The following is a 24528-nucleotide window of genomic DNA, read 5'->3' as shown; positions in this document are numbered from 1 at the left end:
TTTCCCGCTAAAAAGAAAAGTTTTTTTTATTTACTTTTATACCTTAGTTGCCAGCTGGTATTGTGCTATTAACCTTTGATTTAATGTGTATTTATGAAAATTACATTAAAATATAGAAATTTTAAGTGCTGAATGGCTGGTGAAAAGATTTTCTAAAATTCCCCTTTTCGCACAGGGATGACGCAAAATTCGCCCCTTTAAAAGCCCCGGCCCCAATCCCCCAAAGTGTAGCAAGGGCCATGGTGTATGTTGGTTACCTATTCTAACACGGCACGTGACTTGTTTTCTATAGACAAAGAAGGAAATCAAGCGTGGGTTATTCTGCAATAACTTATGGGCGGAGCTTATACACTGAAAGCACGCGCTGTAGCTAAACAAAACATGCCGATACATTTTCCACCAGCGTAATAATCCGGTATTTTATGAATGAAAGTCACGTGACAAAATACTACGCTATGAACAGAAATGCGTAAACATGACCCAATTTCCCACGGTGTTCGTCTGCTGCTTCGATACTGAAATGGCTGAAGTTCGAATCGGAGTTGTTGTCTTGTAGGTTCAACACTCTTGCGTTAATTTAAAGAGTACAATGAAAACATGTTAGTTTACGCAAGTTGTTGTTCTTAGTTAACCAAACGTGAGAAATGAAATGGGTTTTTTCCATCCAGTTTGGCTGTTATTGAGGGCGGAGATCTGATCGACAGAACAGCCGAAAGCTATTTTTATGGGCGGAGCTTCACATATAATAGTATGCAAGAAAAATAAGATACATTCTATAAATCTTTAGTAAAAATCGTGTTAGAATCGAAATAATTCGTGTACGTTATAGTTTGTGGTCGAATAACCCACGGCCGGAAGTTTAGATGCGTGGTTTCAAATCACTCGTGCTTCGCACTCGTGATTTAATCCCTACGCATCTAAACTTCCGGCCGTGGGTTATTCGACAACAAACTATAACGTACCAGATTATTTCTTAATTAAGGCGCTCCAAAAAAGAATAACTCACCGTGTAGCGTCCAGCATGCTCATTGGCAAAGTACGGAAAAGAATTGTTGGCGTACCAGCCTCGTAGAATCCATTCTGGAAATAAAGTGCTTGTTCAATTGGTATTTTCATAGGTCATGTGTTTTGATATTGGCAAAAGGCTTACAAGTACCCAAATCAACACTATTTTAACCCCATGAAGTGTCATTGCAATACCGCAAGTAATTTTGGAGTTATCAGCATGGACACAAAATGACATTTAAAGGGTAAAAAGGGCAATAACTCTACAATGGCTTATTTTACTTTTGTCAACCACTGAACCACCGGGTATGGTGTATGAAAGGCTTTGGGTATGGCAAGCAAAGTGCACATTATAGTCTTAAACCACGGTTTAACAGTTAACTAACTAGTTAAAAAACCTCTAAATATGACCCTGAATTTTTAGTGTCTTGCCCCACTTATTCACCTGTATGGTGGGCTCTTCTTCCTCGTCAGCCTCAGTTACCATGACCTCACTTCGTGTGTCTGTCACAGTCTCAGCTGCTGCCTGAAATATATAACAACACAGTAAAATATAACAATAATATATAACAACACAGTAAAATATAACAATACCTGACACTAAAACAAACCCAAACTAAATACTAGTATGATTTGCGTAGTCACTTAAAATGAATTTGCTGTGCTGTACATATGCTTGATTTCATGTCTCTTCTTTTTGGCAAAGGGATTTATCATGCACTGCATACCTATATATTTTGCTTTAAAACCAAAGGTCAAGAAGATAAGTCTAATAAAAGTATCAGTCGCAGCATTGCAATGCTTGTCAATATGAAAATCCACTGATGATGGTGAAGAGCTACAAGTACATTTATACTGAGCCTTATATTAAAAAAAATTCACCTGTATGGTGGGCTCGTCAGCCTCAGTTGCCATGACCTCACTTGGTGTAACTGTCACAGTCTCAGCGGCTGCCTTAAATGTATAACAATACAGTAAAATATAACAATACCTGACACTGAAACAAGCCTAAAACATACATGAATTGAAAAATGAGTGCTGATAGAAAATAAAGATGTGTGACTTGGTAAGAAATTATATAGGCTTGACAGACAGACAGACAGACAGACAGACAGACAGACAGACAGACAGACAGACAGACAGACAGACAGACAGACAATATAGGCTTGACAGACAGACAGACAGACAGACAGACAGACAGACAGACAGACAGACAGACAGACAGACAGACAGACAGACAGACAGACAGACAGACAGACAGACAGACAGACAGACAATAGATCCCTTTTTATTTTTTGTATCAGGGTTTTATACAATATATCTTGAAACAAGACAACTCACAGTGACCTCCTCTGCTGGGAGGACCCAGAGGCGTGCCAGTCTACTTGGTCTTGCGTCTTTTATGTGACGGGTAGTAAGTTGGGCGAGGGGGAGGAGCCGATTCCGCGCAGCACCAATCATTACCATAAACTGCTTGCCTGCAAGCACCGGATACCTCTCGTTGATGAGGTGGACGAGCTCCTCCTCTTCCCATTCGATGCAGAGGGACACTGGCCGGTTATCAGGTCGACCTACACGAAACCAAAGACAATTCATTAAAAAACATTTATGGCTCCAAGCAAAGTAAATAACAAGCAGCAAGCAATATATGAGATAGATTCACAACTTTATAAATATCAACCAAAAGACCCAACTCAACTAGTAGTCAGTAGCTACTTGTATCTATAACCCATCTCTTTTGTTTCAATTCTTTCTACAATTCAGAGATTTTTATGGAAATGGGGAACCAATTTTATCTAACAACCAAGACTTTCTCATACATTTCAATCAAAGTCAAAAGCTCAATTAATCTTTGCACAAGTGCCTCTTTTCATGGACCTGTAAAATCTAAGAAAACAAACAATTTATAACTTATGTGTTATTATTTATCTTCAGGTTCTTCGAGATCATGAGTTTCAGCACCTGTATTTGATCAAACGTGAATCCTGCTTATGCCACTGCTAGGGGGCGTGAGTAGTATTGCAGTTTCCACTACTTCTCATGAACAGACTCAAAGCCAGTCTGCAGTTTTCTTTATTTGGGCTGTTATTTTCGGAGGATCAAACCTATCCAGAACACATTTATGTCCTTAGATTTATCTGTGATGCGATTAAGCGATTATCATACCTAGACCTTTTGCTGTCAGTTCCCGTAACACCACCCGATTCGTTGAGGTGTAGGTCGGCTTGTCTAATGCTGTGATCAGCGCACTCACGTCGTCAGTTCTGCGTCGATCACGTGCGCTCCGACGGATTGGGCCGCGCCTTTCAGCAGCCGAAGCAGGTTCAGGCTGCCTAACCTGCGCCGCAGCTGTCCTGGCCAAGAGGGTAGGCAGGGCATGCAGAAGCTCCTCTTCTTGATTCTGGGTAACAGCGTGGTTCCTCAACGCCTGCAGGCGGATAATTGCAGTGTCTATTGTCCGACGGAAGACACCTTTGGTAAAGAATACATATGTTGACATTAAGACATTGCTGGCAATATTGGAAAACTAGAGCTGTAGGTGCAATGTATCTGAAAATGTAAAATATTTATGAAATTTGATCATTCACTGAAAAAATCTTCCATTATCAAAGAAACAACTGTATATTCACCTCACTGCTCAAACCTTTTATTTTTACATATGACCTACGAGGTGGAATATTTAGCCACTCAAAGTGTAAGTATACACATGCATTTAAAATATCAAGTTGCTATCTGCAATAGTTACATTGATATAGCTAAGTGTTTTTCTATCTTTGACCTTGTTGGATGACCTTCATCTTGACGAGTCATCCTGAACATAATTAGCTGACTGAGATACACATGCATATATAGTATTAAGTAACTGTATCAGCTGGTTCAAAAGTTGTGGTATAAATCTTGAATGATAGAATTTGTTCATTAGACCTTAGACCTTGAAGGATGACTTTGACACAGATATCAGGTGACACAATAAAATCTGCTATACTTTGCAATGCTTTAACTGAGATACATAAAAAACTTACCATGCCTGACTCGTGGAACAACGTTCTCTCCTCTTCCATCGGCAGTTGCTCCATTGGGTTGAAGATCTCCTGAAAACAAGAAAATACCAGTAATTTCATTATCTTATAATCAATCACTGGCATTGTGCAAGACCATAGCTTGTATGTTAAATCCAACATTTGGAATCACATATTCCAGGTTAATTAGCATATAATTTATATGGTATCTAGACTACAGAATGAATACCCAAACTCATATACAATGTATAAACTTGTGAAACAAGAATATCAGTGAAACTGATGGATGCTCCCCGATGATGTGCATTATCAATCTTTTTGTTAATAACCACCAAAATATTGAAACCACTGTGAGAAACTGTAACAAAATTGTGACAGAAAAATCTATGTTTAGCCTTGGTGACCTTGACCCCAGTGACCTCAAACCTCATTAAAAGGAAGAGGTTCATGCAAGGTACCAACATGCCAAAAATGTAAGAGAAAGGTAAAATATTGAATGCGCTATAAAAAACTGTAACCAAATTGTGACTGAAAAATCTAAAATTTGCCTCGGAGAAATCGCTCAGAATTGTAAAGGATGTTTCAGATTCTGAGGAAATCTACCGTATAAGGGTTAAAGTTTTTTAATTGTGTAGATATTTAGGTACTTGAAACAGCTGGGGCTAGGGGATTTGGTCAATAAACGAAAAAATAGGACATGTTTTACCAAGGCATGAAGAAATTTTAGTTGTACCCCTTCTCTATATGCAGTATTATGTATTTTTAGCAAAAAGGATTATTATCTTCCTGCTACACTCTAGCTTCCATTTGATTCTTGTAAAACATTCTTGTGAAAGTTTCTTTTATTTGGTATTACAAACTAAGCAACAGAATCTTAAGAATGATCAAATACACTTAAATTTTCCAGCGCTTTTTTTCTGGCGAGCTGCGGCCAGACTAATCTGTACAAAGCTATTGTTAATTGTTGATGTGTAGTTTTGAAATGAAATCCTTAAGTGTTGACTTATCACAGATAACATTCTCTTAAACTCTGCATGTTAGATTTTTCATGTCTTTTACTAAATTTATAGGTAATTGTATACACATTTCTGCATTGTTCGCCGGGTGAAGTAACGGACCTTCCCAGTACAAACATCTCTAACTTTGAACTTCCGTGCAAAAAATAATGTCATCACTTCAATTATGTCTTTCTGTCTAAATGTGTATATTCTGGCCGCAATTATCTGCAAGAGCTACAATTCTAAGCTTGACGAGATATGTTGTATTTTAAAGTCCATTCTCCAATATCAAAATATCTTTATAGACCGGAAAAAAGACATATTATGCACTGCACGTGTCCCATCTGTCAGAAACAATTCATGATCAGGTTTAAGAGAAACTGATATATTAAGAGTTATTTATTTTTTCATTGCAAACCTTGATTTCAAAGGCTGCTGCCATTTGCGACTCACTCGCTAAAAGGCCAATATATGATACTGAACCAAATTTATCCTTTAATAACTTTTGTTGGTCTAAACAGATCCTGATGAAATTTCACAGTTATGCAGAATCTCCAACATGTGTTATAGCCCCAGAATACACGTGCTCCTTACAGCTGATTTGTATGGAGGACCATTAGTGACAGAAATAATTGAATAACCCTCGTAACAAAGTTACAGATGTTTTTTTTATACAGAAATTGACCATAAAAGAGGAGACAATCAACAATGGACAGACTCAGAGTTATGGCTCTTGCTCACGAAACACACTCTACTATTTGGTATCATATGTGTGCATTTCTATGAATATAACATTATGTGTAACAAATTAACAGAGCGGAAGAACTTTTTTTTTTCATTAAACGACCATAAAGGGGATATAATTCATCAACGAACAGTCAGAGGTATGGTTCGTGCACGCAAAAGACAGTCTACTATCGGGTATCATGTGTGTGCAAGTACTTGAATATCAACTTATCGGTAATGCCAAGCCAATGTGACACCTTATGTTAAAGTCCATTTTGACCCAGGCGTTTTATGTACCACTTCGAAACTTACATATTATATAGGTGTTATTGTCCATTAAGTCATAGCAGTATTAACATGTATAAATTCAGCACAAAAAGCAAACTCAAACTCTTTGAAATCTTAGTAGAATCAGTTTTGAATTATTCGTCTGAAATAAAGGGTACTAACCATCAAAAGTATTGAAGCCGTCACACGAAATTTTTAAGGAAATTACTGTGTGTAAATAAATCAACCAAACTTAGCGCACTGTATGAAGAACACGGAAGAATACCCTTTGACGATATACAGAAAACAAGGGACAAAATTGTCACAAAACCAGGTTTTCATTGTGAAAAAAAAATCTGATAAAGGGAGAAAACTCAAACTGAACTTTTGAAATGACCAAAAAAAATTAACCCCCTTTGTAAGTTTTTTTTTTTTTTTAAATCTATTTTTAGTCGTGGCGACCTTGACATTGGAGATATTGACGTGATTCTTTCGTGGGACACACCGTCCCATGATGGTGAACAAATGTGCCAAATGATTTTAAAATCTCACAATGAATGACATAGTTATGGCCAGGACAAGCTCATTTATGGCCATTTTTGACCTTTGAACTCAAAGTGTGACCTTGACCTTGGAGATATCGACGTAATTATTTCGCGCGACACACCGTCCAATGATGGTGAACAAATGTGCCAAATGATTTTAAAATCTGACGATGAACGACATAGTTATGGCTCGGACAAGATCATTTATGGCCATTTTTGACCTTTGAACTCAAAGTGTGACCTTGACCTTGGAGATATCGACGTAATTATTTCGCGCGACACACCGTCCAATGATGGTGAACAAATGTGCCAAATGATTTTAAAATCTGACAATGAACGACATAGTTATGGCCCGGACAAGCTTATTCCGCCAGCCCGCCAGCCCGCCAGCCAGCCAGCCCGCCCGCATTCGCCAATCTAATAACCAGTTTTTTCCTTCGGAAAACCTGGTTAATTCCTTCGGAAAACCTGGTTAATAAACATAATTAAATACTAGTTATACTCCAATCAATTAATGAGAGTACCTTGATCAAAATCACATACAATATGCTCAAACACGATACGGACAATGGACATACATACAACAATCAAAACTGGGCATACCATGTTAAATCCATTCTCGACAGCATCGGTATGTCTGAATTATGGATAAACCAAAACATAACCGAATCTCAATTTATTAGACAATTATACTCAAGCATGGCACGGCAAGATTAACAGCTCTTATCTCTCTACTTACTGTTTATTCAAACATAGTTTATCTTTAGAAGTTATTTGGACAAAATCAATGAACCAAAATATAGAATTGCCCTAATGAGATTCCCTTTATCATCACATAACCTAGAAATAGAAAGGGGGCAATACAATAATATTGAAAAAAAACTGTAAGTGCAAATTATGTAATATGAATACTGTAGAAACTGAGCATTATTTCTTACTTGTTTGCCCTAACACCTAAGAAGATAATTTTTTTAAGTCACAGTACTGCAGATGGTCAACAATATCAAAGTTTCAAAGACTGATATCCAGTGAAAATAAAACTATACTTATTAGCCTATCAGCGTTGATATTTGAAGCTGCAAATTTACGACGCTTACTAGATAGGTAAAACTAAATAGTCTTTTAGAATGTAACAACCATTTAACATTATTAAATCCTTTATATCACGCACAACATATCTAAGACTACTCAAATTCAATTTCTCCCTCCATATAAATTTGAATTGCATTGTAAGAAATGCTTGTTTGTTTCTACTCCACTTGTTATTTATTTTTTCTTTCTTTTTATAACACATTTTCAACAATTATACAATGTAAACCGTGAAGGTTTACCAAAAAGGCAAAGCTATTAATTATTTATGATAGTTATACAAGTTCAACTTACAGAAATATTAAATGTTTAAACTATAATCATCATTCTCGTATTAAAATAATTTGAATACTGTACTTCTTAACATTGCATTGCTGTGAATGTTGAATATATTTTTTTCCAACGAATATATAATTATTGTTTACCATTCAAGCATATGTTAAAGAAATTTTTAAGTCTTAAAAGCTGGCAAACAAATATAATCTATGGCAATATATCAGTCTAAATTCGTAAATCATATCACACAAAATACATTTAATTCATAAAACACACATTCATATCAAATTATATTCTTTTTCTCTATATATTATATATATATGGTATATAAAGTGTTAGATAGTGGTATATAAAGTGTCAGAGCCGGTACATAAACGGACTGGAAGGTAAGGTGTAACATGCCAAGCGCCACAAAATTGGGCATATAAAAAGCTGTTTTAGCTGCTTAAGGGGTGTTGCGGCAGTTTATTTAACCGAGGATATATATATAGCAACACCGATGATGCTATTATCACGACTCAATATTTTTGTTATCAGTATCATCAGAAATGACCGAGTTGGTTCATAATACAATTGTCAGTGGTTCGATTCCAGGCGGGGGTAACTTTTTTTTTTACTTTTTTTTCTTTCTTTAATTTCATACTTGTTTTATACTGGAGCTCTTTAGTCCTGTTGTTTACATTTATCAATTTTAAGCATTTAAACACAAACTTCAAAACATGCCGAAATCTGTAAACATGTAAGTTATTAATGAATAAGGCCGAGTTTGATACTGTATGGTATTATGTTTGTGATTAAATATTGTTTTTTATTAATTTCTTTTGGTAAGCTGTTGTGATCCCAGTTAAGATTGTAAAAAATTTCTAATGTTTATGCATATTTCTGACAATCAATGTACCGGTACTTGGGTTTTGTTTTATTGCTGTTTTTTAATGAAATTTGACGTCTAGACGGTAGGGATAATTAAAACAAAAAATCTCTGTTAAAAGTGCGGTGACCCCCTTTTTTTATTTTTGTTTCATGATAACAATACATAAATGAAAATATTTGAGAAGTTTCACAAAAAGTTATAAGATAGAACTTTTTTAAATTTCATTTTTGTGGTAAAAATAGTAAAAAAAAAGGCGTTTTTTGGGTGACATAAAAATTATAAAAATTAAATTTCTTAAAATTTAACTTGTGTTCTCCATTTTTTTGGTTGTTTGTGGTTTACTTAAATGGTATATGATATATATTAGCTTATATAATCTCTACATGTTTCCAATTTCATAGGTTATTAATCATTATTATGCAATTAGAGATTTTTCAGTTTTAATGAAAAAGTACATATTATATAATGGTGAATAAAATCCAAACAAAGCCGGTGACCCTATGTTTTTATTGCACTTTTCATTTAGTATTTGTATGTAGTACTTGAATAAAAATTTTGAGCAAAAGTTATTAGATGGAAAAAAATCATCAAAACTGCAGCAACACCCCTTAATTATACAATTCCATGAACCGGTTTTTGATTATACAATGCCATGTACTAGTTTTCAAAACTATCAATGCTTTATAATACTGCACTTACAGTAAACACTCGCATAAGGCATAAAAAAGATGTTTGTTATGGGGAACCCATCATCTTTTGAAACAAAATTGTATTTAAAAATTTAGCCAAAAATATGTAGAAATACCACGGAGTGTATATTGACAGGAGTTGAATCAAGTATTTGACCCTTACTAAGTAAATTCAATTTTATGCAAAAACTAATCATCTGATTTTATTGGTTTATACGTTATCTTGTTGCTTATTAATTCCTCTTTCAAAAAGTATAACTTTTAGTATATTTCCGTTTTTATTAATTGATTTATAGCGAGTAAAACACGAAGAATAAACATTTTATGTTTTACCCCCGCGTGTTTAACCTTGGTGATACTTTGTCAGCGACCAGTAGCTATCGATAGCGTACATCTAAGCGCCGATGTTATACATTTTGATGAACCCACTAACGTCTTTTTTCTAATTTTACTTTTATTTCTCGGCCGATTTTGACAAATTATATACATGTATCATTAGAAAGCATCAGTTCGTAGTTTTCAGATATATAAATATATATGAAGGGATTCTGGGTAGGGGCGTGGGGTATTGTTTGAGTGGAATCCATAGTGGTAATCAGGTAAGTGTTGTTATGTGAAATTAATAATAAAATGTGATCATAAATAAAGAAGTTATGGCAATTTAAGCAAAATGTTCAATTTTCAAGTGTAAAAGGGGCCATAATTATGTCAAAATGCTTGATACAGTGGTCTGCTCTTGTTTATAGGTTGGGGTCATGTTGGTACACAAGTATGCAACATATAAATGTCAAAGGACATAGGAAATATTTGGGGTAGTATTCAAACATAGATTTATCAATAATATGCATATTCAAAGTATAAAAGGGGCAATAATTATGACAAAATGCTTGATAGAGTTGTCTGCTCTTGTTAATAGGTTGGGGGTGATGTTGGTAAACAAGTACAGTCAATCTTGTATTAAGAGACCACTCAAGGGAGTAATCAAAAGTGGTCTCTTAATAAAATGGTCTTTAAATAAGAAAAGGCCATTCTGGAAGAATGCTTACCCTCAATTTTAATCTATATGAAGGATAATCTCTTTTGTCAACAATGATTTTAACTTTTATAATAAAATGAATATAAACACAATACATAAACAATATCTTACTTATAATGTGTTTTATTTTTTTCATTTATTATAAATTATCATCAATTATAAATGAATTGTGTGTACATATTTATTTGCAAAAACAACATAGACAAGGAAATATTTTTCGCGTTTTTTTTTCACCTGACACATTTTTATCCACGTCTTCAAGCACCTAGGCTTTACGCTTAAGAATGTTCTGAATTTGAGTTTTGCCAACTCATCTGCAATTTTACGTCCAAAACCAGAATTTTCTCGTTCAATGTCTACACTTTTTGTTTTGACATTTTAATTTCTGCATGTACGCTTAAGGAAATCTGACTCGATTATGATACATAATGAAAAAAAAAAAACACGTCAATTGAAAACAAACAAACAGACCTGATTGGAAAATTTATTAAGTAAATGACAATGTGATTGGCTCACAAATCTCTACTAATTAGCATAATTACAAATTGGTAATGTACGGATTTCGACAGATATTGCCGATTAAAAGTTTATTTTCCGCACTCTTCAGGAAATGTTTGTCGCGTACAGTGCATTGTTTCTGCACCTGTTATCTATACTCGAGAAAAATCGGCATTGTCTCTTAACGTTCCACATAGTAAAGTATTTAAGCTGTAGACTGTGCTCAATACGTTCCTCTATTATTCAACTCAATAAATTAATACGCATTCTACAACAATACCGGTCAGAACCGGTCAACGAGAAAAAGCATAATCATAATGGTTGGTGTGAAAACAAAGCAGAGGTGTAACAGTACATCTTATCGGCTTAGATAAACAATTAACACAGATTTGTCCCTGAAAGATCAATAGATTAACCACATTTACCTTCTAGTGGTCGCTCAATTCAAGATTCGGACATCAAAATACAAAAAAATCAGCGGTCGCTGGTCGCATAAGACAAAGGTCGCTTAATACAAGTGGTCGCATCCACAAGATTGACTGTATGCGAAATATGAAAGCAATATGTCAAGGGACAATGAAAATAAATGGGGTAGTACGCAACTTTAACATTTGCTGCATAATCTAAGTGAAAAAGGGGCCATAATTATGACAAAATGCTTGATAGAGTTGTCTGCTACTGTTTATAGGTTGGGGTCATGTTGGTAAACAAGTATGCAAAATATGAAAGCAATATGTCAAGGGACAAAGAAAAAATTTTGGGGTAGTACGAAAACTTTAACAATTGCAATAGTCGAGCTAAAAACTAATCCCCATAGAGTTAGGTTTCATGTTCACTGCACTTCTCCGAGTTGCCATCTGTTTATATTTCTAGTTTCAAGTAAATTCCTTCAGTAGATATGGTTATGCTCCGGACAAAAATTTACTTTATTAAATAAAGGGAGATAATTAAAAAACTATAGAGTTATGGTTCTTAGTCACTGCACTTCTCCTACTTGCCATCTGTTTATATTTCAAGTTTCAAGTAAATCCCTTTAGCAGATTTAGAGTTATGCTTTGGACAAAAATTTACTATGAAATAAAATAAAGGGAGATACTAAAGGTAAAATAAAAAAACTAAGGTAAATAGAGTTATGGTTCTTCGTTACTGCACTTCTCCTACTTGCAATCTGTTTATATTTAAAGTTTCAAGTAAATCCTTTCAGTAGTATTAGAAGTCAGAGTAATGCTCCGGACAAAAATTATGAAAACTTTGAAATAATATAAAAGGGGAGATAATTCAAAAACTAAGGTACATAGAGTTATGGTTCTTTGTCACTGCACTTCTCCTAGTTGCCATCTGTTTATATTTCAGGTTTCAAGTAAATCCCATCAGTAGTTTTACAGTTATGCTCCGGACAAAGTTTCGGACGGATGCACAGATGGACGGATGGAGACTATTACTATTTCCCCTCCGAAAATTTTTCGGCGGGAAAAAAAAGCACATTCTTCTATAGATATGCACAGTGTGTAAGACAACTTATAAGGGGTGCCAACCTACCCTACCTTGAATTGTTTTGACCATTCCCCGTAAACAGAAAAAGATGTATTAAGTCCATTATCAATTATTCATTGTTTTAAATTGATCTTTGCCCTCAGTTACTCATATTTATGCTCATTTTCCCAGTTCCAGTTATAAGCTTATACGTGTTGTTAGCCAAAAATTTTTCAGACAAAAAGGGTTTGCTAATCACAAGTGTCCACTGTACAATTATCTTCCTCTAAGTCATTTTTTAACTGTAGGTACTTTGACTAGTTGATAAAAATAAATAATTTACCCATGCTTGAGCTGTGCTGTCTCTGTCAGTTTTTGTAATCACAAGTAATGCACCAGGGATCACAATGAAAAAGTCCCATCAGAATTGAGTAATAATTCACTATATGATACGTATACTAATAATAACTTTGGCTATATGCAGCTGCTCACTATTTGGTGGTAACAATTTGGTGGTTGTGGTTGAAAATAAAAATTAATGTTCTATATAGCACTGGGTCGCATCACCAGTATCCAATCAGAACATAGCTAGATGCTAAGGAGTTTTCCATCCTGACCCCCAGGGGAAGGTGAGAAATGAATGTCAGGTATTGTCAATTGTCCAATATACAGGTCTGGGGGAGAGGGGTGCTTCATGACACTTCCAGGGTGATATACATACATCCCTTGTGCCAATAGTACCTACCAGAAACAATTAGACACAGGTGTGAAAGAAGGTGGGATCTAGCAATTCACTGGGACAGGGTACTCCAATTACAATTAATTGGAATGTTGTCATGGCACTTTCAGAAGGTATACTAAACCAGCAAGCAACACACTCCACCCCCTTCCACCTACCTCTAAAAATGGTCAAAGGGTTTAAAAAGTCCCCACACTCCATAGAAAAATTGTATTAGAAATAACCTGTTTTGAGATCATTTAAAATACTTATATCAGTGATTATTTTCTAACTTTGAAAAATGGGCTTCTTATACCATTTTGTAAGAAAATAAAACACCACAAAATAATGATTTTTTATATAATGTAAAAATTTCATATATTAGTTGAAGTTCTAATTCAATTATTAATTTTATAAAATGAAAACACTTTTCAGATGTTGTGAATAAGGGTTTTAAAAAGGGATCAGGGTTTGTACTATATACATTATATTAACATAAAAAAAAATGAAAGTTCTTGTTACTTAAGGCAATATCTTCCTTTGCTTATTTACTGAGAATGGTACTCTCAAATTTTGTCTACATGAACTTTAACACATTTGAAAGCACCAACAATAAAAATATTGCCCATGTGGATCTATCAGAAATGCCCGTTTTGGGGCAAAACATATATGTTTTGACAAATCAAGAATTTTTTAATCACATGCTGAAATAGGATAAGAGACATTAGCCCTCTAAGGTGTAAGGCCCTAGGACGTAAGCCACTAGGAACTTTGCCCCTATGACATTAACCTGTTCAAAAAATTGCATGCTAGGACGTTAGCCCCATGTGATTTTAAAAAGTTCATATCTCTTTTTAAAGTAAAGATTTTTGTTCCATGTTTCAATTTACATGTAAATGCATACAACTTTTGTGCTTCATAATATAGGATGATAAATTCTCCCTATTCAAACACTTGTTGTTATAAATTGCATTTTTGTGATAAACTGCATTAAAGTATGTTCAACTGTCATATCTATTTTAATTATTATTGCAAATAAAAATGGTTTCTCACACTGTATATTTTTATTTATTTCCTCCATTCTTTAAGCCTTTCAGTAGTGGTAATTATAAATGGATTATCATCTCAATGGTTTTGAGTAATCAGGTGGTGATAATTGGACATGATTATCTGCTCAATCAAGTAATGTAATAGAACAATGGACAGTTCAGATTTATATAAAATGCAAAATAACGAAAATAGAAGGATTCTTAATTTTAGTTTTAAGTTTTTTTTATCATTACTAGTTATTACTTTCCTTTGCTTAAGACATCATTTTAAAAGAGAAATTTTTTTTTCCAAATAATGCGTCTCAGGAACCATTACTAACTAATGATTTTCTTTCAACTATAATTTCTCGTCTATAAGTCATTCATTTTGTTTGCTTATATCATGCTTATATCATCATAACATATAAATGAAAAATTAATAAATTAATATTTGTTCCAAACTGAATTGTGTGACTGGAACCATTTATGTAGATCTAATGATAAATCTTTAAACTAAAAGTAAGATTCCTTCTATTATCAATTTTAACACAAAATAGAAATCTCAATATCCATGGAAAAACAGAATTGTCAATTATAAAAATCTGAAAAACATGTCCACCCCCTACCCCACACATATCCCCACCCCATATGACACAATACTGAAACAAATACAGAGCTATACTCATGGAAACAACATATGATATAAGCACTGGGGGGGGGGGGGGGGAGGGTCACTGTCCACTTCTAAAATAAGCACTGGGGGCAAATGTCCAAATGCAAAATAAGCACTGGGTGGCTAATGTTCTCCCTGTCATTTCTACTGGAGGGCAATTGTCCTAATGTTCTTCTTTTTTTTTTTGGGGGGGGGGGGGGCTTGTGTACTTGGGGCTTATCCTATTTTTAATTCTAGAGGTCTATTACAATTCTTTTCAATACATGTACATCGCTTGTACCAGGCTTTTAAATTGAACGTATTTTACTCTTTTTTTTTCATTTTTTCTTTGGTCATTAATTATTTTGCACTTTTACAACTTACACAATATATGGCCTTACAAGATATTTACAATGTGTAGACCCAGATCAAAACCATAACCCATTCTATGCAGAGAAATATCGGGGCCTGATCAGGAGCCAAACTTATTGCCTGGAGATACACCTAAGAATATAAACAGCATAGAATGGGTTAACAGAGTTTCACTTTTAAAAGTCTCTATAATGCTCAAAATCAACGAAAATTTTTTTAAGTATTTCGTAAAATAAAGTTAACACCTTAACAATCAGTGTTCTTTATAGCAAAAGCCAAAATTTCAACGCTAGATGTGGTATGATTACATAGATTTTTGTAGATACAAAATGCTCGTTTTTATTTATTTGTGGACACAATTAATTCCCGCAAATATATCTATTCATACGACTCACAAACACCATTTTAGTGTTCATGTGTCGTATGAATAGATATGCAAAACAATAATAAAAACAAGCATTTTGTATCTACAAACATCTATTTTACCAGACCACATCTGACCTTGAAATTTCGGCAATTGCCATAAGGAACACTGATTTTTAATTGGTTAAGTTTATTTTACGAACAATTGTACGAAATTTTTGTTGATTTTGAAAAGTAATGTTACTTAAAGTCTACACTGGTTACAGGAAAATATACATTTCATTTACAAATATTGATATTGCATATAAAAAGTTATTTTTCCATTTAATTTTTTATAACTTTACCAATTTTTGTCCTAAAGAGACATTTTTTATGTAATATTTATAGACCCAGATAATATTTTTAACTTTTTACATCTTTTTCTTTGCGAAAAATGTGGGTTTTTTGGCTACAAATGAAAATTAATAACTATAAAAAAATTAAAATGAATGTTTTAGATAACCATTTATCAAATGGAATTGTATTCTTAGGTATTTGCAATTGCATTTGAGCATATTTTAGCAGATTTCATGCATACTTTCTTGGCATTCTGAGAATTACTTTATGTGATTTTTGAATATTGAGGTTAAAAATTATGCTATTAACAGAAGAAAAATACATTAAAATTTAAAGGAATTAATCTGTGCTTTGACATTCTATACGCTAATAACAGAAATATGCTAGTATCAGGTATGCTAATAAGTGAAATCCACTGTATTAAGTATTCATAATATACATACTGAATATAACAATAATACGACACAATTTAATATAGATTTTTGCAGACTTTAAAAGCTCAGGTATAGTCTTAACAAGAGATGTGTTTGACAGAAACACAATGCCCCCTACTGGGACGCTTTGAAGCCATGTATTTGACATTTGACCTTGTAGAATGATCTTAACCTTTCACCACTCAAATTGTGCAGCTCCATTTGATACACATAATGTGACATGCATGCCAAATATCAAGATGCTATCTTCAATATCTCAAAAGTTATGGCCGATGTTTTTAGACGGACGAACAGACTGACAGACAGACGGACTGCTATTTGCCGCCCTACAGAGGCATTAAAACATTAATATAGCTTTATACCATAACTTTAAGATTCACTTCAGTAAATTTTACTTTTTAGATTCTAACATCTAGAAGCAATTTATTTAAATAATTTTCTTGCTTAGTTTGTTTTAGCGAAAAAAATCCCATCCACTTTTCATAAAAAAAGGAGTACGGTTGCATCGGGTTTTGAATGGGCACAAAATAAATCATTTTGTACAGATATTGCCGATGAATTATCAAAAATATGTTAGGTAACACAGAATCTATGAAACAATTTAATAATTCATCTCCTTTAATTTTTTACAAACATTTATATTGACACACAGCTTTCAATCCTTAAGCGTTTAAACGCCACTTAAAAACAGCTCTATTTTAAATTGTGTTGATCAAAAATATAAGTGGAAATGGTTTACTTATCACTGCTGCACGTGTTTCATAAGCTAACCAGGTGAATCTGTCCAGCTTGTAATTGCCGCACTTAACCTAAATCCCATATCTCTAAATGAACTCTCCCTTGTAGATATGAAAATTAGTTATATAATTGTACAGTCAATAGAATTACGCTATATCATTCTCAATTCAGACAAAACAATTGACCTAATGACCCAATTTTTTTCTGTCGTGTTCTCGGAAAACACTTTTTAATGTGTTTTTTGGTTTAATAAAACAGAAAAAGGGCAACTCATTTAACTCAACAGACATAAAAGCTTACCAGACTCCTTGCAAGATCATTTCTACTTGGTGCTCAAGAATATGGTGCATTATCCTTCACCTCACTATTGTACCACTCATTTTAACTGCAGCCAATGCATAGAATCAAAACTTGAAATAGTAATGTAGGCAGACAATCATATCTGTAAAAATTTAACTTTTTTTCCAAATCATTAATGAAGCATAAGAATAGCAGTAGAATGATAGATCAAGATGTACCTTTTTATTTCCTGCAAATATTTTTATTGAAATTATTGCCGACAAGACATGTTGTACAATCGCATTCCATGGTTAAAATGAGTCTGTAATTCAATGCCTAAACTCTTTCTGCAATGTTTGGGGGAGTCTGCTTTTGGGACATTTGAATGAAACGACAGATATGAAAGGTAACTCTTTTTAGTGCCACCAGTGTAATTATTACGCATCTTTTACGCACATCATTATGCACTGCCAAGATATTCAATAAACGGTAAATTGTAAACATTTCAATTATGAAAAAAATGAAACAACTTGTAATTCAGACACAACTCACATTTTACCTGTTGTTTGCTTTGAACAAGCTGATTTACCTTGGTGAAAAATAATTTACATTGAAATTCAGAAAACTCCTCCAGAACTGGTAAACAGACATGATAATTTGGATAATTGTCAAAGTTAGGACCGCAGATATACATGTACGGAGAGAACGAGATTGGCAAACAATGGTAATCAGAATGGCACAATCACAGGCAATCGGCACCTGTGTCGGAAGCAATAATTAAGAATCATAAAGTAAGTAAATCGATAGAAACAGACAACCTACACTCCCATTGATGATTGAGCCATTCTCATCAGCCATCGTCGTAACTTCCGCAAAAGTTTTAACAGCCGTTAGACATTTATGATCGATTTTCTTATTTAGCGAATGGCAACATTTTTTTGATTGACTAGTTCGCAGCCAAAATATAAAGCACTTACCGCGTGTCAATGTTAAACTTTAAACAGATCGTCACATAAACTTGCAGAAGATGTGAAAAAGGCACCATTACGGCGGCAGCCATGTTTTCCAAACAAACCAGTTTCGCAGCAAAACGGCAAATATAACAAGAGTTCTGATTGGCTGATGCCATAATCTAACAAGAGCACCGCCTTGCGGGTGCAGACCGCTCATCTATTTTCTTTTTAAAGGTGAAGGGACTCTCATTTTCAATCACAAAGGAGGGAGGAGTGGAGTGAAGAAGGGTGTATAGTGTGGGGTTGTGGACATTTATTACATTATCTTCCAAAAAAGCGAAAAAAAAAAAAAAAAAAAAAAATCAGGGGGGGGGGGTTTGGGTGCGATGGTTGGACGGTATTTCAAACATAACCGTTTAAAAAAAAAAATGGGGGGGGGGTATAGTGTGAGGGTGTGGTGATAATTTGTGAGATGATCTTAAAAAAAAAAAACAAAAAAAAAAAAAAATCAAAAAAAAAAATTGGGGGGGGGGGGGTGGGGGGGGTATAGTGTGAGGGTGTGGTGGTCATTTGTGAGATGATCTTAAAAAAAAAAAAAAAAAAAAAAAATAGGGGGGGGGAGGGGGAGGGGGGGAGGGCACGGGGGATGGTTTGGGTGAAGTCTATTGTGGTATGTCAGGTAAGAGTAGTTTCATCAAAGTATCAATCAAATCTAATCATAAATAAAGAAGTTATGGCAATTTTAGCAAAATTTAATAATTTGACCTTGAGAGTCAAGGTCATTCAAAGGTTAAAGTAAAATTCAAGTTGCCAGGTACAGTAACCTCATGATAGCATGTAAGTATTTGAAGTTTGAAAGCAATAGCCTTGATACTTCGAGTGGATCGAAACACAAAATTTAACCATATATTAAAAGTTACTAAGTCAAAAAAGGGCCATAATTCCATAACAATGACAACCAGAGTTATGCAACTTGTCCTTTTACTGTACCCTTATGATAGTTTGTGAGTGTTCCAAGTATGAAAGCAATATCTATGATACTTTAGGGGTAAAGTGGACCAAAACATAAATCTTAACCAAATTTTAAATTTTCTAAGTATAAAGGGCCCATAATTCCGTCCAAATGCCAGTCAGAGCTACATAACTTTGCCTGCACCGTCCCCTTATGATAGTTCATAAATCTTGCAAGTATGAAAGCAATAGCTTTGATACTGTAGGAATAAAGTGGACCTAAACACAAAACTTAATCAAATTTTCAATTTTCTATGTATAAAAAGGGCACATAATTCTGTCAAAATGCCAGTCAGAGTTACATTACTTTGCCTGCACAGTCCCCTTATGATAGTTAGTAAGTGTTGCAAGTATGAAAGCAATAGCTTTGATGCTTAAGGAATAAAATGGACCTAAACACAAAACTTAACCAAAATTGTCAATTTTCTAAGTATAAAAAGGGCACATAATTCTGTCAAAATGCATGCCAGAGTTATCTAACTTTGCCTGCCCAGTCCCCTCATGATAGTAAGTAAGTGTACCAAGTTTGAATGCAATAGCATTGATACTCACTGAGAAAAGTGGAACTAAACGCAAAACTTAACCAAAATTTTCAATTTTTTAAGTATAAAAAGGGCACATAATTGTGTCAAAATGCACGCCAGAGTTATCTAACTTTGCCTGCCCAGTCCCCTCATGATAGTAAGTAAGTGTACCAAGTTTGAATGCAATAGCATTGATACTTTCTGAGAAAAGTGGACCTAAACGCAAAACTTAACCGGACGCCGACGCCAACGCCAACGCCGACGCCGACGCCGACGCCGACGCCGACGCCAAGGTGATGACAATAGCTCATAATTTTTTTTCAAAAAATAGATGAGCTAAAAATAAATGCTGGTCGAGCAGGACTTTTCTGCTCGAGCAGAAAAAATACTGCTCGACCAGCAAATTTGCTGCTCGAGCAGCATATTGCTGCTCGAGCAGCATTTAAATGCTGCTCGAGCAGCATTTTTTCCTGCTCGAGCAGAAGTTAAAGTTTTGACCCCTTTGGTATCCCATAGCATATTGCACAAGTCTCTCTGCACAAACCAACATACACATACCCAGCATGCAATTTACGAACAAGAATGTTGCATATGTACACATGCATGATACCATTAAGCAGAATGTAAATAGACATTGGTCATTAGGCAAGATGTAAGCGTCATCAAGCATGAAAAGGTTTCTACATACAAATTGAAAGTACCATCAAGAATCATGACACAGTCATAAAGGATGTAATTTTTACCTAAATACCCTTCCATACACGAACACCATTTTAGTCTCCATGTGTCGTATGAATAGATATGCAAAACAATAATGAAAACGAGCATTTTGTATCTACAAACATCTATTTTACCAGTCCACATCTGGCGTTGAAATTTCGGCAATTGCCATAAAGAACACTTACATAAAGTTTATTTTACGAACAATAGTATGAAATGTTCTTTGATGTTACTTTAAAAGGTCGGGAGCAATCAAATAAGACGTTTGATTCCAATTAATTGTATTTATAACTTAAATTACACACAACCGCAACACACATCAGTAACGGTTTATTTTTGAAGCAAGTTCTTTATACTTTTTTATTTTCTGCAATAGTCGTAAACAATTAAAATATTTAAAAGATCGCTGTGGCGTAGTGGATATGGTGTCCGCCTAGCGATCGCGAGGTCACGGGTTCGAACCCACTTGGAGCGTTCCTTTGATCTCCCCCAAAAGACACCAAGTACTGGTTCTAGTCCCAGGAAAAGGACTCGAGAGCGTTTTTATAAGCATACGGCTTTCGATGCAATCGAGCTACAATAAATAGGTTTAAACTAATTAAAATAAAACAAACAAAAATTTGAGCATATCTTTAATTGCTCTTACTCCACATGTACCGGTAATATTAGATCATTATCGGCCATTATTAGGGGACAAACACCATAATTGATCCCCATGAACGACCCGTAAATCGTTCATACGTGTTATCTAAGCCCCTTATGCACACACCGCTGATAAGAGCGTGCATGTTTTGATTGAACATTGGCCGAATGCAGACAGCAAGCGCTTGTGAGAATTTCAAGTGCACGCATTTTAGCCCGCTGCGCTAAAATCGCCTGGGGAAATCATAATTCTTATAATCCATCCATTATACTTTTGTTATTTTCTATTTTGTATAGGGCTAAAAGCAATTGTATGCTTTAGAGCTAATACATGTTATTTGCTGATGACACTGCTGTCTATATCACGGTCAACAACCCCACTGAACAAAATACCCTGCAAGAAGATCTAGATCGGCTACAAAAATGGGAACACTCTTGGGATATGGAATGTAATCCTTCCAAGTGTACGGTTATGAACATCACCAGGTCAAAACATCACTACAAATTCACTTACACACTCCACGGTCATACCCTTGAAACATTTAGTGATGCTAAATACTTGGGTTTTAGCATCACATCTGACCTCAGCTGGAATAAACACATAAACCAGGTTACCACAACAGCCAGTCAAACACTTAACTTTATCAAACGCAACATTCCCATAAAACACCCACGCATAAGAGAATTTGCCTTCAAAACCCTTGTACGCCCACAATTTGAGTATAGTAGCTCAGTGTGGAGCCCACACACACAGCACAACACCAACAAGATCGAGATGGTCCAACGCAGGGCCGATCGATGGGTTACAAATGACTACTCATATCACAACAGTGTCACACACATGCTAGACAAATTAGGGTGGCGTTCACTTGAGAACAGAAGGTATGACTCCCGGCTACTGATGTTCTATAAAATTGTCCACGGACTGGTTGCTGTACCAATGCCTCCCGACGTCACTCCTCCAACCCGGCTCACTAGACATCTGCACCCTCTTTCATTCAGACAAATCCCCACTCCAAGCAACTGCTATTAATTTTCCTTCTATCCAGCCACTTTTGTCCCATGGAACTCTCTACCAGCCACTATTGTACAGGCACCTACCCTGGACCAGTTTAGGCAGGGAGTGACCAAACTAGACCACAGTTTCTAAGCAGGTTGGCTGTTTTTAACCTTTTATCTGTATATTTCTTCTTTTAACTAACACTATCACCTTTGTTTCTATGTCTTACAAATACATTATGTATTTCTTTTTATTTCCTATACACTTCTTCCTTAATTTCCTAGCACTGACACGCGCCTGCTTGTAATGCTAATTGTTGGCGACTAGCAGTATATATAGATAGATAGATGTTGCTGCTGTAGATGTTGTATTAAAATTCCCTTACGGCAGATCTAAGGGTCGTCGGTCCTTTTGTTTCTTCCAAAAGTCTGTTCTTAAAAACATAAAATTTATATTCGGAGAAAAGCATAGGTAAACCGTTTATTGATACATGTTGTTGTAAACACACCGCGTGCGTTCCTTTAATTTTTCTTTTGGTTAATAAAAACTGTTCCACAAGTTGACATTCACATTTACGGTTTACGTGTTTGAAACTTTGATTTAAATCTTTCTTCTGCGAGCACACCATGTCATGTAAGTTATCTTCATTTGCTCATTATAGATATATTGACAATCTATTTGTGTGAATTCATGCCAGAAAATAGTTAATGTTGCTAATTTTACCAATAAATCAGCGCCCGGAATCCAGGCGGTAAAATTTCTATGGTAAATCGTGAAACCGGTTACTAGATTTACCGAAAGCTTATTTACTTATTCCCCAACCTCCCACCGCGGCTGTAATGTTGTGGCTTCACTGGACCATAATGGCAAACCAAAGTTATAGCCGGTGTAAATGGTAAAGGAGCCCATGGTGTTTCCCATGATTCCATGATAGGAGCTTTTGTCGTGACTCTTACGTTACGAACATTTTGGGCATTATTAAATTAATAATTATTTGAATCACCAAACGAACATTACCTATTTGGACAACATAGGAGACAAAACATAGAAGAGCAAAGGTGAGCACAAGGTAAATAGACTAGTGAAAATATACCTTTAAAGTTGACTTGAATTATTATATGATTAAACCGATAGCAACAGAAGCTTAAATATATGCAACTCACAGTTAAATGTTTCATACTAAACTACTATTATGTATAACTCAAAGGGCTGAACTATGTCCATTTGCGATTTGTAGCGGAAAGATTCAACAAAATGTTAATGATAATAAAATGCTGTGCCACATTTTATTCAGATCTGTTAGCAGTTTATGATAGGTGTGTATCAAATAAGACACATTTCATAAATTCAAGCAACATATTAAATTTTCGACTGCAACAATAGTATGGTATATTTATTTGTGGCAAACAGGGGTCCCACTCCAACTATAGCTTGAACTTTATTCATTTTGTAACCTTATTCATTTTTCTTCTTTTTTCAATCATTGATACGTCATAGGAACAATCATTGTATAGCTTTTTTATCTGCCGTTTTATTTATAATTATTTTTAAAGATAATTAATAGCTGGAGATGAATATATTTCTGATTTTTAAACGGGAATTAAACATGAGCACTAATAACAGTATTATTCCACTTGGTGCGTCTAGAAAACTACCATAAATTCATATACGATGTAATCAACCAAAAGAGTAAAATTCGAAGATAAGTGGTTCCGAAATCGGGGACATTGGCCTGCCTGCCTCTCTGCCTGCCTGCCTGGTGGTTAAATTTTTCTTACGATGTTATTAATATAGGCATACAACATGTATTTTATTTAAATATATATCGAGTTAACACTACAGGTAGTTAGATTACCTAGAGAAATCATCCGTTTGCAGCTCATTCCCATTAATTCCTTAACAAATAATAACGTACTCTCAACATGATGTTCATTAATCAATAATACGCTGATGTTTTTGATATGCTGCTTCGATGCTGGGTGATTAAATTACTTATTTCCTTTCATACAGACGTTGATGTAATTAACGGGATATTTCTAATGAGAAACTATACATTATTTTGAAGTTAATTTCCGTAACCGATGTGTGAAGTGGTAAATGCTTCTTTTGATGTACTACAGTGTTATATTGCTAATTTTCGACAACGAGAGTACTGTTAAAGATAATTTCCGTAACCTCTGTGTGAACTGGTTAATGCTTCTTTCGATGGACTACGGTGTTATATTGCTAATTTCCAACAACGGGAGTTTTGTTAAAAATAAAAAA

General features: G+C 34.8%; 1 protein-coding gene across 5 annotated transcripts in view; it reads right to left on the bottom strand.

Moving 5' to 3' along the window:
• The window catches only part of LOC127866913 (uncharacterized), a 39005-nt gene that overhangs the window by 5477 nt on the left and 9000 nt on the right, over positions 1-24528 (bottom strand). For 4 of the 5 annotated variants that reach the window (XM_052407778.1, XM_052407781.1, XM_052407777.1 and 1 more), the window contains 6 exons: positions 4029-4097; positions 3172-3477; positions 2347-2576; positions 1888-1959; positions 1451-1531; positions 1007-1080 (listed from right to left, as the gene is read on the bottom strand). In XM_052407778.1, coding sequence (XP_052263738.1) covers positions 1007-1080; positions 1451-1531; positions 1888-1959; positions 2347-2472 — 353 coding nt within the window. In that variant the 5' untranslated portion in view covers positions 2473-2576; positions 3172-3477; positions 4029-4097. Of the gene's footprint in view, positions 1-1006; positions 1081-1450; positions 1532-1887; positions 1960-2346; positions 2577-3171; positions 3478-4028; positions 4098-18390; positions 18498-24528 lie in introns of those variants that run through there. The other variant, XM_052407780.1, reaches the window with a different exon arrangement.

This window comes from Dreissena polymorpha, chromosome 2 (genome assembly GCF_020536995.1).
Source record: "Dreissena polymorpha isolate Duluth1 chromosome 2, UMN_Dpol_1.0, whole genome shotgun sequence".
NCBI classification, from domain to species: domain Eukaryota; kingdom Metazoa; phylum Mollusca; class Bivalvia; order Myida; family Dreissenidae; genus Dreissena; species Dreissena polymorpha.
This window is presented reverse-complemented; position numbering and strand designations above follow the sequence as displayed.